The 13,190-nt window shown below is 43.5% G+C and overlaps 1 protein-coding gene across 5 annotated transcripts in view; it reads right to left on the reverse strand.

Moving 5' to 3' along the window:
• Window positions 1–270: 270 nt before the first annotated feature.
• Window positions 271–13,190, reverse strand: part of LOC105184179 (zwei Ig domain protein zig-8) — a 133,075-nt gene continuing 120,155 nt past the window's right edge. For 4 of the 5 annotated variants that reach the window (XM_025301995.1, XM_019841895.2, XM_025301994.1 and 1 more), the window contains 3 exons: window positions 12,775–12,902; window positions 10,527–10,695; window positions 6,598–7,474 (listed from right to left, as the gene is read on the reverse strand). In XM_025301995.1, the coding sequence (XP_025157780.1) occupies window positions 7,383–7,474; window positions 10,527–10,695; window positions 12,775–12,902 (389 nt within the window). In that variant the 3' untranslated portion in view covers window positions 6,598–7,382. Of the gene's footprint in view, window positions 734–6,597; window positions 7,475–10,526; window positions 10,696–12,774; window positions 12,903–13,190 lie in introns of those variants that run through there. The other variant, XM_025301993.1, reaches the window with a different exon arrangement.

Consider the following 13,190-nt stretch of genomic DNA (forward strand, 5'->3'; position numbering starts at 1 on the left):
ATTGCGTCATTTTATCCTTGTTCTACATGTAATGAACGGTAAAGATAGATGACGTAATAGCGCGTTTTCCAAATGCAGTCAGAGTAATTGTATGCTTATTGGATATCAAGTTTTAGTTTTAAATATACAAAGTAATTATTAAAATAACTATTAAATTAGTTACTAGTTATCAAATAAATATAACTAAATCAAGTTACAGTCGTAGACGGAAAAAAACGGAACAAAGTTAAGTTATAGTTACCAAAAAAAAAAAACAAAAAAAACTGTAACTGCAACTTCGTTATAAGTAACGAGTGATTTCCCAACCCTACATATTATTGACAAAAGTATATCAACAAAAAACTTACTAGCTAGTGACTGTAACAAGTCACAGCCGAAAATTTTGAAACAATGCGCCTGTTGTCTTCCCGAGCGTCAGTTTTCAACCGCATATATTATATCTCATATACGTACATATTATTGATAAGTAATTATTGATAAGTAATTAAAAGGTATATCGACAACAATGTTACTAGCTAGCGACTAAGATAAGTCACCGTGGCGGCACATCTGACAGGCCAAAAAAATTCCCTCGATGCGGTAGGAGAGGACAAATAGCGTCCTTGGCAGGGCATAACATTTTGGCTGGAAAGAAGGACACAATTCCCTTCCCGAAAGAAGACATCTCTGGCAACCCCAGTCGCTTCCGCCGTTCTCTCCATCCGCTTTCAGGCGCGTACACGTGCACCTGCGTCTATAAAAACGGTATTCTCTATGCATCATACGCGAGATCCTCGAAATACAACGAGTTTCGGCGTCGTTATAAGCTAGATGAAAGACTGGCACTGAGTTATTCATCCTTACGATTACGTGTCTCTAATACGACGTGTATGTATACACGCGTGTATTAATCGCGCTGCGCCGCGTAAGTTACGCGAAATGTGAACAAACACCTCAGCGTGACTCGCGCGCCGGTCCGTCAGTAGAAAAACTTCCTTTACAGTATTCCGAAAAGACATATCAGCCTTGGAGGCGTCCATCGTTCGGACTCATAGTCTCTTCCAACAATTTCGGAGAATGACGCGACCGGAGTGGGGGGACGTTGCTTCTCCCCTCGCGGCGCGAATTAATGCACGTGACTGTACACAGCAAGCATAGGACCGTTTATTACCGCGCTGGAGACGATCGTTAAGCGCGAGGATCGGCTCGCGCGATCGGACCGGCGTTCTCCGATTGCATGGTCCCGTTGGCTGAAGAAGGATTCGGCTTTACCGAGATGACGAGATGACGACGAGGACACCGGGCCGCGGATGTCGAGGCCGTTTCTTAACGTTGCCGTGAGCGGAGCTACACTTCCGGCGCAACGATGCGGCTCGCTGCGAAGACGCGAGAGGCGCTTTCGCTGCCGCTGCGAGACGAGGGACGAAACAGCCTCGGGATCGTCCAAGCGCATCGCGTGCGAATTCCCGAGAGAGGAAGAAAGGCAGCCGGAGAAAGAGAGAGAGAGAGAGAGAGAGAGAGGCGGGGGATGGGAGAGCTAATGCACTCTCGAACAGTACGTTTTTACCGGTAGCTGTAACGAGGATAAAATCCCCCTCGAAGTCGAGCCATTATAAGTTCAGCGAATAAACCTGCCTTCTTCCTGTAGCTGCGCCGCGCCGCGCCGCGAGCCCAGAAAAGTCCCGTTATATTTACGTACCTGCATGAAAGCCATCTCTCTCGCGTGCAGCGAGTTTCCAAGTTTGAGATTCTATACGTTCCGCAGGCCCGTCGGCGCGTCTATCCTTCCGAAGTTCGGCGAGTTTTATCGTCTGATATGTACGAGACGCGTGGCGCGTCTGCTCGCAATTTACTCTCTCTCTCTCTCTCTCTCTCTCTCCCTCTCTCTCTCTCTCTCTCTCTCTCTCCCTCTCTCTCTCTCTCTCTCTCTCTCTCTCTCCAATTCTATACATATATATATATATATATCTCCCTCTCTCAAGTGAGCGAGCGAGCGAACGAGGAAGAGACAAAGTTACGAGCTCGTCTCGCTCGCTTCTCGTTGCGGCGATGCGAGATGTATTTTGCCGTATAATCCGACACGCTTCGTTAACTCGCTCTCAATCTCTCGCATCGATTACCTTAACCCGAGCTGTGTCTTCCCGCAGTTTCCAACACAATGTGCTTCAGTCATTGCGAATCGAACGTTGTCACGTTCAAGACGGTTGCGAAATCGCAGCGGCCGAGGGGGGGGGAGTGCTGCTAATGTGTCTGATAATTTTGCAGGAACGGGATGTGAACAGTCGACACAGTCATGGCGGACGGGCGCAAATAAAAAGTCATGATTTCATTTGGCGCTTCTGCCGATAAATATTCCGAGACCGCGTTTCTCTTCCTACCACGATTTTTCTCTTTAAAGTGATTCGTTGCAGCGCGCGTCGAAACTCTCGTACTAATATCTCGCGGAGTGAAATTTCATTGGCGGAATATTATCGCGTGACACCCGATAGTGTCCTCCGGCCATGTTTCCCAATTAATATTAGGTATACAAATGAATAATACAGATTTTTTAGCCAACTTAAAGATTTATTTTAAAAGAATGTAAAACAAATTTATTCAATCAAAGTATTCGCCGTTTTCTAATACTTTAAGCCATCTTTCAGGCAGCTGATGAATTTCAAAAGTCGGAAAAATGTTGTGTCTTTCGACACGATAAAGTTGTCAAGCCATTTTCGAACTTCATTCACTGATTTAAAGTGCGTATCGGACAAGGTGTGCTGCATCGACCGGAAGTGGTAATTGGTAGGAGCGATATCTGGTGAATATGTCGGGTGCTGCAAGACGCCCCAGCCAAGACTTATTATAATGTCTTTTGTCGTAGAAGCAATGTGTGGCCTTATCACGCAACAATTTCACAGGACGTGCTCCTTTGCCACTATACGGGCGTTTTCGTTCTAATTCTTCACTCAAACGGATTAATTGCTAACGAATCGCGGTAATTGTTTCATTCGGTTTTAATAGCTCATAATAAATCACGCCCTTTACATCCCACCAAATGCAGAACAGAATCTTCTTTTCGCAGTGTTTTGGCTTTGCGACCGATGTTGATGGTTCGCCAGGATTTACCCATGATTTTCTACGTTTCAGATTGTCATGGACTATCTACTTCTTATCGCCCGTAATAATTTTCCACAAGAAAAACTTTCTACCCTGCTTATTGAGAAGAGAAAGACACACTGCCGTTGATTTTTGCTGGCTTCAGTGAGTTCACGCGGAACCCATTTTCTTCTTTCTGAATCTTCCTCATCTCGTGTAGGCGTTTGGAAATAGTTTTTTTGCGTTGCTCCTAACTGCTCTGCAAGCTCTTTTTGCGTTTGTGCTGAATTCTCAGCGAGCAGTTGCTCCAAATCATTTTTGCCACACCGAGGGCCTCCAGGACGTTCTTTGTCACCCAGACTGAAATCGCCGCTTTTAAACCGTCTAAACCAAAATGCACACACATCGTACGATACAACACCTGCGCCGAGAAAGGAACAAATCGATTCGCGTGCTCTTGCAGAATTTTTTCTTTGTTAGAATTCGTAAAGAATGCAGTGTTGGATATGTTATTTGTTGCCATTTTTGACTGTATTGACCTGAATAATTTTTGAGGTCATTTTCAACCTTCCGCCATACTAAATGTAATTTTTAATAACTACTACCAATATGTCAACATACTACACAATTGTAAAAGAGCGGGAAAATTTGATCATTTGAAACCTAATTTCTTAGCCGCTTAAAAAAGTTTGGATCATTCATTTGTATACCTAATAAAATTCTGCCCTTGCGAAGGTCTCTCAACAGGCCGCGTAACAATTAACAGTTCGATACCGAGCCCTGGACGCTGCAAACGCCGTCGCTACTTTTGCCGTCGCGGCGTTTCTTTCTGCATCGAATCTTACAATCGACCCATTGTCGCGAGCCATTATTAGACGCCGGATTTTCGGCATTTTCGGCCCGATATCAGCAGCATTGGATTGCGACCAGACGATAAATCTGCGCGAAGTGTCCGATGAATTATGTACTTTATGAATATACTAAAATTTGTGAATTATTGCGGGCATACTAAACTTTATGAATGTACTAAAAGTTCGCCGTCGTTTCCATACCCGAATGTATCTCGACGCTTTCGGGCGATATGTTTTGCGCATTTCATCATATTACACGCGCGCGCGAGAAATATAAACACCAGATACCGAGAAGAATGGCGTTTGTTTCACGTTTATATGTCAATATTTCGCTCAGATGCAGCTGTTTGTCTTCGCAATCAGCGCGCGGTCATCGACGCTCGCCCCGAAAGGGTCGACCGGCGGCATGCGCGTCACACATTGTAGTGCGTTCGTGTCGCGTACTTGACACCTGACTCTCCTCCGGCGACACATTCGACCGACGAGCGCGCGTAACATTGTCACCGGTCCCCGTCAGAGAATTCGCCGCTCGTCGTTAACCCCGCGTAGAAATGTCCTGGCGGGGTAAAGTGCATTTTAAAGCTGAGACCATTCCGTTTCCGACGATAAAGCGATCGATCAATTCTGATGTACTGGGACGGTGATTTTATTTCCTCTCCGGCTGAAGATGAGCGCGCGATTGAAAAGGCAATTTCGATTTTTATTCGTAAAGAGCACAATCTTCCGTTTGGTGCACTATAAAAGTGAATTATGGTTTAATTTTTGCGAGCACTCCCATCCCCATTTCTCCCTCGCAGTTGCGCTGATATTGTAAAGAAATGCTCTTGGGTAATATGAACAAGATTGCACGTAATATGCAGAGAGATCGTGCATTATTGAAATATTAATATTACTATTGTGATAATTATTCGAAATAAGGCCTTTTACGAGTTTTGATATTTTCTGCGGTTTTCTTGATATAAAAATCTTTGTTGTGACTCTAACAGTGATGATCAATCGGTGCACATCGGGTAACGCTAATGTCGGCGATTTTCAAGCTTTAATATCTCATAGCTCAGAAAATTCTGAGAGAAATTCAACTCATTTGTAGTGTTTTGAAAAGGTCCTGATGCCAGCTACAAGAATCGGCAATAAAAAATAGGGATTTATATTTAAAAATTTCAATATGACCTTTACACAACCTTGGGATTGTCAGGCAAGATCAAACAGACTTTATCGTTTTGTGTCTTCCTCAAAACCAAACAATTTTTATTCTAAATATTTTTTTTTCTAAAACGCGACATATATTTGAGTATATATATATTTTTCTTTAAATAGGACACCCTGTATATTTTACTTAACATAGAGCTCTTGCTAATCTCTTTCAGTAGTATTGTTTTGTTTGTACTTTTGTTTTCAAGCACATACAAAATCAGTCCTTTTAAGAGCCATTATATATTTTTAACCTTGGCGGATCTGGAAAGTTACGTTGGAAAGAAATAGTTAAAAAAAGTATATATAGATGATATCTTTTCCAGGCTTCCCGATCGATTATCACTATTAGAGTCACAATAAGAATTTTTACCGCAAAAAAATATCAAAATTTGAAAAAGGCATTATTCCGAATAATTATCACTATTATTAATATTATTATTACATTAAGATTGCACATTAATAATATGAACACACCGCGGAAGTGGACTTTTAGTTGATCGCTAATAATGGCTCATAACTGGGTAGCGAATTTTGGACCAACGATCGAAAGTCGTAGATCGACTTTTACTAGGCTAAATAAAAAATGCACGATCAACGCTTTCGGCGAATTTTCGACAAATAATGGACTGATACGTGTCTGACGAGGTCGTAGATCCGTTAAAATTTCTCAATTACCGAAGTTCGCGGAAGACATCGTGTTTACTTTGGATCGACCTAACATCGGAAGTCACCGCCTTCATAAGCGGATTCTTTCGATGGACGATGCGCCCTTGCAGCCCTTTCTTTTGCGCGCGAGTTCTCCGGAATGTTTGTCGGATCGCCCATAAGTCACGCGCTCGACATTCATACACATGGCTATTCCTCGCCGTTGCGAAAACGCTCTTTTTCCTCGCAGACGATTTTTATTTTCGAAAGTGAGGAAAGATTCCAGACGGCGGAAACGAACTCGCGACTTTCCGCTGGGACAGAAAAAGACTTCATACTTGTTTCCGCAGTGAGGCAAGATTTTAGCCGCGTTGTCTCTTTTTCTCAAAATAGCAACGACCTTGAAAGTATCCTCGCGAGAGTTTCCGATTTCGGCGAGCGAGTCCCGTCACGAAGTAAGGTAAATGTCCCAGGCGTTTAAGCGTAGGTCGTCACAAAAGATACAATATATAATATTAAGAATACTTTTGACATAAATATTTGCATTTATTCAAACACTTAAAATTCCCTTAAGTAGAGAAAAATGATTTAAACCAATGTATATATCTATTATTAATGAAATATTTACATAAGTAGTGGAAGCGTATTAATGTACCAGTGAGCGGACAGTTGAAATAAGTTATGGCCCAATGTTCGGATATATTTGTTCCAGTGTCTGACTGCAATTAGAAAATTAGTATGTACTAGCGGGGAATAATATAAATATAAATGCTATCTCTCAATAAATTTATTAACGATCGATTATTATTTTGCCAAACCATAGGTGCTTATTTATTATACTTATTTAATTAATTTTTATTTTGACATAAATGTATCTAATTGGATATATCTTTTTCCAACTAATCATCAAATATTGGAGTTCTTTTTTACAACTATTACTTTCATTCATTATTGTTAAAATAAATAGTAAATATTTTTTTCCAAAGGGATCGGATACTGGGACGTGTCCAACCATTGGGACGTTTACCTCATCGGCGGAAGAACTCTCGTCTGTCTCTTGCGGTAGAATTGGCGCGAACGAGTGGTTAAAAAATATCGTTACCTTCTGTCAAAAAAGAAACAATTCCAAAAGACAATTATAATTGTCTGAAATAAGAATGATAATTATCATTCTTATTTCACACACAATTCTTCCGATACGAATGAAAGAAGTTGAATCTCGGTCTGCGAATCTCATCGCGTGCGCGGAATTCGATATACTTAACGGCACGGCCAATCATTCACCGATACGTCTACCCCTTCCGACCAGTGCAGTTCCTCAGTTCGCGTCTCACAAGCGACGACGCCGCGGCAATTGGATCCTCCGCGACGCAGCGGACGCCTCCCAATCGCGGCGTGACAACGAAACGGGGCGACACAACGAGAGGGAGAGAGGAGCGTCTCGCGGCGCGAACTCACGCTGAGATTCCGCTACTTTTACAGGGCGGACGTGTCGAATGTGCGTCGCAGCGAGTCGGATCCCCGGAGACAAAACCGCGAGACACAGAAGCTCACGAAGCGGTGGTTCTCGTGTGGGAGTTAGGCGACCGGCGCGCGTTAAGTTTCGCACATTCAACCGGGCGGAGTGCATAGCGTCGGCTAGAATATCATCCAAAGAAGTAGGACGACCGGAAGCGACGTCGCGGCCATTCTGTCGCCGTCGCCGTGATGCATTGCCGCTGGGTGTTCGTCTGAAACAAACGCCACGCTATAATGCCGTTTCGCTCGGGCGGCTCTTAGCAGGTGGTATTTAGAGCGACGCTTCGGCGCTGCTGAGAGAGCGCGGGCTCTCGCTTTGCTCGAAGCTGTGTCGCGCTCCACTCGACCGGCTACAAGCTAAGCGTTTTCAGCGAGAAGACTCTTCCCGTGTACTCGAGGAGGCGGCTTGATGTTCTCTCTCTCTCTCTCTCTCTCTCTCTCTGTCTCTCTCTCTCTCTCTCTCTCTCTCTCCTCTCTCTCTCTCTCTCTCTCTCGACAGCGCTCCCGAGATCACCGCCGATATCGCGATCAATTAACTGTTTTGTGCGCCACGCGCTGATGCGCTGGCTTGAGAGATTGATGATTCCAAGCGCGAACCGTTCGATCGATCGACGGCCGATTCGATCGTGCAAAAATCCTCCGGTTTTCACCGGAGACTTTCGCTATTCCGACTAGTTCTGAGGGACTTTTCGCAAAAGAAAAAAAAAACACATTTATTTCAGGGAGACGGGAGGGGGTTAAGTTATATTTTATTCGAAATATTTTCCATCACTTGCTATAACTTTTTGCCGCTTTCCTGCCAATTGGTGAATTCCACCATGATAAAAAAATGTTCTTTTTCTCAAGCAATCCATATTCATCGAGCCATTTTTTTTTTATTTATTCATGTTTTGAAGTGTTGCTCAGCAAGCCCGAGATGCATCGATCGAAATAAGTGATAATCTGGTGGAAACGCGGCGTGTGACCTTTCATCTTTCAGGTAAAACTTTTCATCGAAACGCCGATGAGATATCTTCACCTGTTTTTGCAAAGTGTGGTCGAGCATTGTCGCGCAACAAAACCGCTGATTTTGACAATGCCGCGAGTTGAGGCTGATGAAGACCAAATAAAGGCATTGGAGGATGCAAGTCGTCATTTAACAACACGAGAAAGTGCTGAGAGATTAAATTTATTGAATTCGACCGTGCATGAACATTTGAAACAACCTGGTTTCGTTTCAAAGTTCGATATTTGAGTTCCACATGTTCTCAAAGAAAGAGATTTGATTCGTCGCATTACCATCTGCGATTTGCTGTTGAAATGTGAGAAAAACGATCCATTTCTGAAGCGACTCACAACTGGAGATGAAAAATGGATTGTGTACATTAATATTAAACGCAAAAGATCATGGAGCGGACGTGATGAACTACCTTAAGGCACATCGAAAGCTGATATCCATCAAAAGAAGGTAATGCTCTCTGTTTGATGAGATTGGAAAGGAATGATTTTTTTGAGCTGCTATCAAACAACCAAACGATTGATTCGAATGTGTATTGTCATCAATTGAACAAATTGAATGATTCCATTGAGCAGAAGAGATCAGAATTGACGAAAAGGAGAGGTATTATATTTCATCATGACAGATCTTGCACAAGTTTAATGACTTTAATGAGAAGCTGTTACCGCATTCATCATATTCGTCTGATCTGGCATCATCCGATTATCACTTGTTTCGGTCACTGCAAAATTCTTTGGATGATAAAAATTTCGATTCAAACGAAGGTGTCAGAAACTATTTGACTCAGTTTTTTACCAATAAGGATCATAAGTTCTACGAACGTGGAATCATGTGATTATCTCAAAGATGGCAAAAGGTGTTAGAACAAAATAGTCAATATTTAACGGAATAAAACTTTTCTTTCTATTAAAAATATCGTCTTTCATTTTCATGCAAAAAACCGAAATTACTTTCTGAACAAACCAATATTTCTGCTTACAAATTGGTTTCAGCTTTAATTTTGTAATATTAGGCAGAGAAATGGATTGATCAGCTGCTCAATTACGGGACATATCTGGGCGAGTTTAAGGGGACTGAAGGGTCAGATTACTGAAAAATCGTGCTTGTTCTTGATAATGATTTTGTGACGAATTGAATAAATGTGCAAGAATGAAAATTTTACATATATTTATATAACATATGAAGAGTAGAAAAATTTTGTTTTTTTAACAAATACTCATATAAATATACGTCCACTTAAATTTTAAACGCGTTTTTCTTGAAATTTTGTTGTTCAACTTTTTGCAGTGATTTCTCCGAAACTGAGCTTCGTATCGATTTGAAATTTTAAAGCAATAATATTTGTTCCTGTGGCTCTCAAGTGAACCATGGACAACTCTGTCAAAATATTTCATTTCGGGATATTAATCTTTTTATTGTAAAAGAACTGAAAAACTTGAATTTTTTCCTAATAATAGCTGCCATTTTGTTAGTTTTGTTCGATTTTTTTTCTAGTGGTTCACCGGATAATGATAAACCTCCTCAAGATTTCTAGTTAAAATTCGCTCTGACCGGACCGCCGAGAGCCGAGATATTACTGCAAAAACGATAACGTGAAAAAAAAGGAGAGTATATTTCAGCTATATAAATCGTATATTTATACGAGTATTTGTTAATAAACAAAATTTTTCTAGTCTTCATATATTAACTATACCTAAATAACTATACCTAATATAACTATACCTAAAATTTTCATTCTTGCACATTTGTTCAGTTCGTCAGAAAATATTATCAAAAACAAGCACGATTTTTCAGCAATCTGACCCTCCAGTCCCCTTAAGGCCTGCCAACCTTATAGCTGAAACTAAAATTTCCAAGACTAATTTCGAGACAGGCCCTACAGTGAGCCCTCAGAATTAACCGGAGCGCCTAATAATTTCGTTCTTCGACAGAGACAGCCTCGGTTTGCACTTTCGTCCGTCCGTATCGCGATTTGTTACCGACGGTTCCCAAGGGTCGCATTTTCTCCGCGATGAACTTCATTCTACGTTACGCTCTCCTCGAAGCACGTGTCTTCGTGGCGGAGAAGCAGGGACGATGGTGTCGCATCGCGATTCGTTACCGGCGATAAGAGCCGCCGGGAGAAGTATCATTCGTTTTGCTAGCGTCTCCGCTAGCGTGTGTCCACTTTCGGTCTAAATGGCATTCCGCGCGACGGCGAGCCGGCTACGACCCGAGTGCCTGCACGTAGGGCCCGTTCGTAAGCGGAATTGGCATTTTTCCTTTACCGTTGACTATGTGGACCCGCACGCTGTTAGGATGAGTGTTAGTGGGCGAGCACGTGTAAAGGCCGGAGTCTTTCTCGATCGCCTTCTGAATGAGTAAACGGCTCGAAGTCACAGGTCCCTTTTCCGTTAGCAGGTTGATGCCGCCCCTCGGTGAGTCGAAGTTAATCGCCTGCGAAAGAAGGAGGATAAAAAGCACGTCGACTTACTCGCCCCTGACGTGACCGGCTACAGATGGGGCTACTCTGCAGGCGAGGGCGGGAGGAGGGAAGGAAGCGCGGAACGTGTTCGCCGTGCGGTGGAGGGATGCTCTTTCTCTCCGGGACATTTTCCTTTTTTTTTTTTTCTAAGCGCAATGACGTTCATTTCCGCCGCCCTCCCGTCGCTATAAAACATGCGACGGCGCCCGCTGCGATCGCACTTGCGAAAATCTCCGGGATACTCTGACGACGTCGTAAACAAACGTGAGATCCGAAATGAATCTGGCAACGCTCTCGCGTCGCCTTGGAAGCTCGACTTGTCGTTAGGTATTCGCGACGATCGTCCGAGCGTCGGGAGAAAAAAACGTCTCGCTGGTAACAGAAGGATTTTGTTGAGCTTCGATTCAACGGAAGGATCTTTCACTTCAGAGAGAGAGAGAGAGAGAGAGAGAGAGAGAGAGAGAGAGAGAGAGAATGCGATCGCTGCCGTTCTCGATGTTTCGCCTGCAAAACTCACGCGCGCGTTATTATCTTCGTTTCTCCAAATCCATCATGATGAAATTACAATGGCAAATACTCTCGTTGAATTTCATCGTAATCAGTAATTAATGGATCGGTCAGTTGAATAGATCATTATGTATGATTGTTTTAAATTTCGTTATATGGGGCAGAATTCATTACATTAATGAATTAATTATGTTTGATTAATAACAGCCGAGTCACGATCGCTCCAACTAGTGAACGGTGCGTGCGCAGGCGTTGAAAACGCTCCAACAATAATTTCTTGACGATCTTCACGTGCGCCACGTGCAAAACATCAAAATGAATAAACGTGGGCGTCTAAATTTCGCCGTAACAAGAAATAAATAAACGTCGAAGCAAACCGACGTCCAAAGTTCACCGTAACGAGAAATAAATAAACGGCAAAACAAATTAACGTCTAAATTTCACCGCAACGAGAATAAGAAAAAAAAAAAGAAAGAAAAAAAAGAGAAAAATGGAACATTGGCAGAATGCGGTAGGAGAGTCGCGGTTAATGCGGAGAGGCGGCGCGGCGTTGCATTCGTCGTTGCGGTCTTTCTCAAGATCCAACGCTGAGCGCAATTGTCGCGGACAATCGCGATGTAAGTATGAATAATTAGCCGGCTCGGTAGTTAATTACTTGCTCACGCTGGAGAAGCGCGCCGTTCCGTCTGTCAGTGACGTGACTGAATGAGGTTTAAGGCACTTTGTGAGAGGCGGACGAGGCAAAAGTGGCGACTGTAGGTGTCTCCCCCGAGTGGCAGAAAGCGTTTCGAGACGAGTTCCCGCCGAAAGCACGACTTGAGGCGACGTCTATGCGAGCGTCTCGGTTGTGCCGCTTGTATGTATACGTTCGCAGAAATAAGCGCTGTCGCGGAACAAGACCGATATCACGCAGATATTTGTCCGCTGAAAATTTATCCGACCGCCAACTTAAATCACACAGACAGACACATCCGGAAATTTTGGCGATGCGCTTGAGCAGCTGATTCGAATAAACGAATGGCGAGTTGCCGCTCGACCGAGACATCGCCGCGTGGAGGAATAATTACTTCATTCCGCGGAGAAAAGCGGGCCTTTTAATTGCGACGTCGTCGATCGAAGCGTGCAAATACATTAACTCATCAACCACGGGGAGAGCATGTCGCGCTGTCGGCGTCTTCCATAAATATCGCTCGAAGGAGCGGCGGCGCGCTACCGGCGATAATCGATAGACGCGGCGGGTCGATGGAGGCTCGTATAAAGCTGCAGACTCTCCCTCTCCTTCTCTCTCTCTCTCTCTCTCTCTCTCTCTCTCTCTTCCTTTGCTTTTTCCGTTTTTCTTTTAACGACTGCGAGAAACATGAGAAATGTTTCTGTTTGTACCAATGTCAGCGTCCCGCTTGCGAGCCGACGAGGGTTATGAAATTCAGATGGATTTCAGTTGAAAGCGTCCTCGTGACGCGAGTTGCAGACGCGCGATTGCGGCCGCGGTAACTTTCAGTAACGCGGCAAGCGCGGGTCATTCGCGAGTCGCAAGATCCGCTTACCTGGTGGTTGTGACTCCAAATGATCGTCGACGGCGGCTCGGGCGCGAATCTCACGTAGCAGGTCAAATTTATCGTGCTGTCCTTGTTGATGAACAGATCCGGGCCACCTGCTATCTCCGTCACGGGCTCTGTAACGAAAGCAGATGTTCGCGCGTGCGTATGGCGTTTTTTTGCGTTTGCTTTCAATTTTCTTTGATTTCTCTCTATTGGGTTGTTCGGAAAGTAATTTCGGCTCTTTGCATGAAAATGAAAAATAATTTTTTTCATAGAAAGGAGAGTTTTATTTTGTTAAGTATTGATCATTTTGTCCTAACACCTTTTGCCATCTTTGAAGTAATAACACGATTCCACGCTTCGTACAACTTCTGGTCCTTATTGGCAAAAAATTGAATCAAGTGGTTTTTGACACTTTCATT

The sequence above is a fragment of the Harpegnathos saltator genome, unplaced genomic scaffold (assembly GCF_003227715.2).
Source record: "Harpegnathos saltator strain DR-91 unplaced genomic scaffold, Hsal_v8.6 scaffold462, whole genome shotgun sequence".
Taxonomy (NCBI): domain Eukaryota; kingdom Metazoa; phylum Arthropoda; class Insecta; order Hymenoptera; family Formicidae; genus Harpegnathos; species Harpegnathos saltator.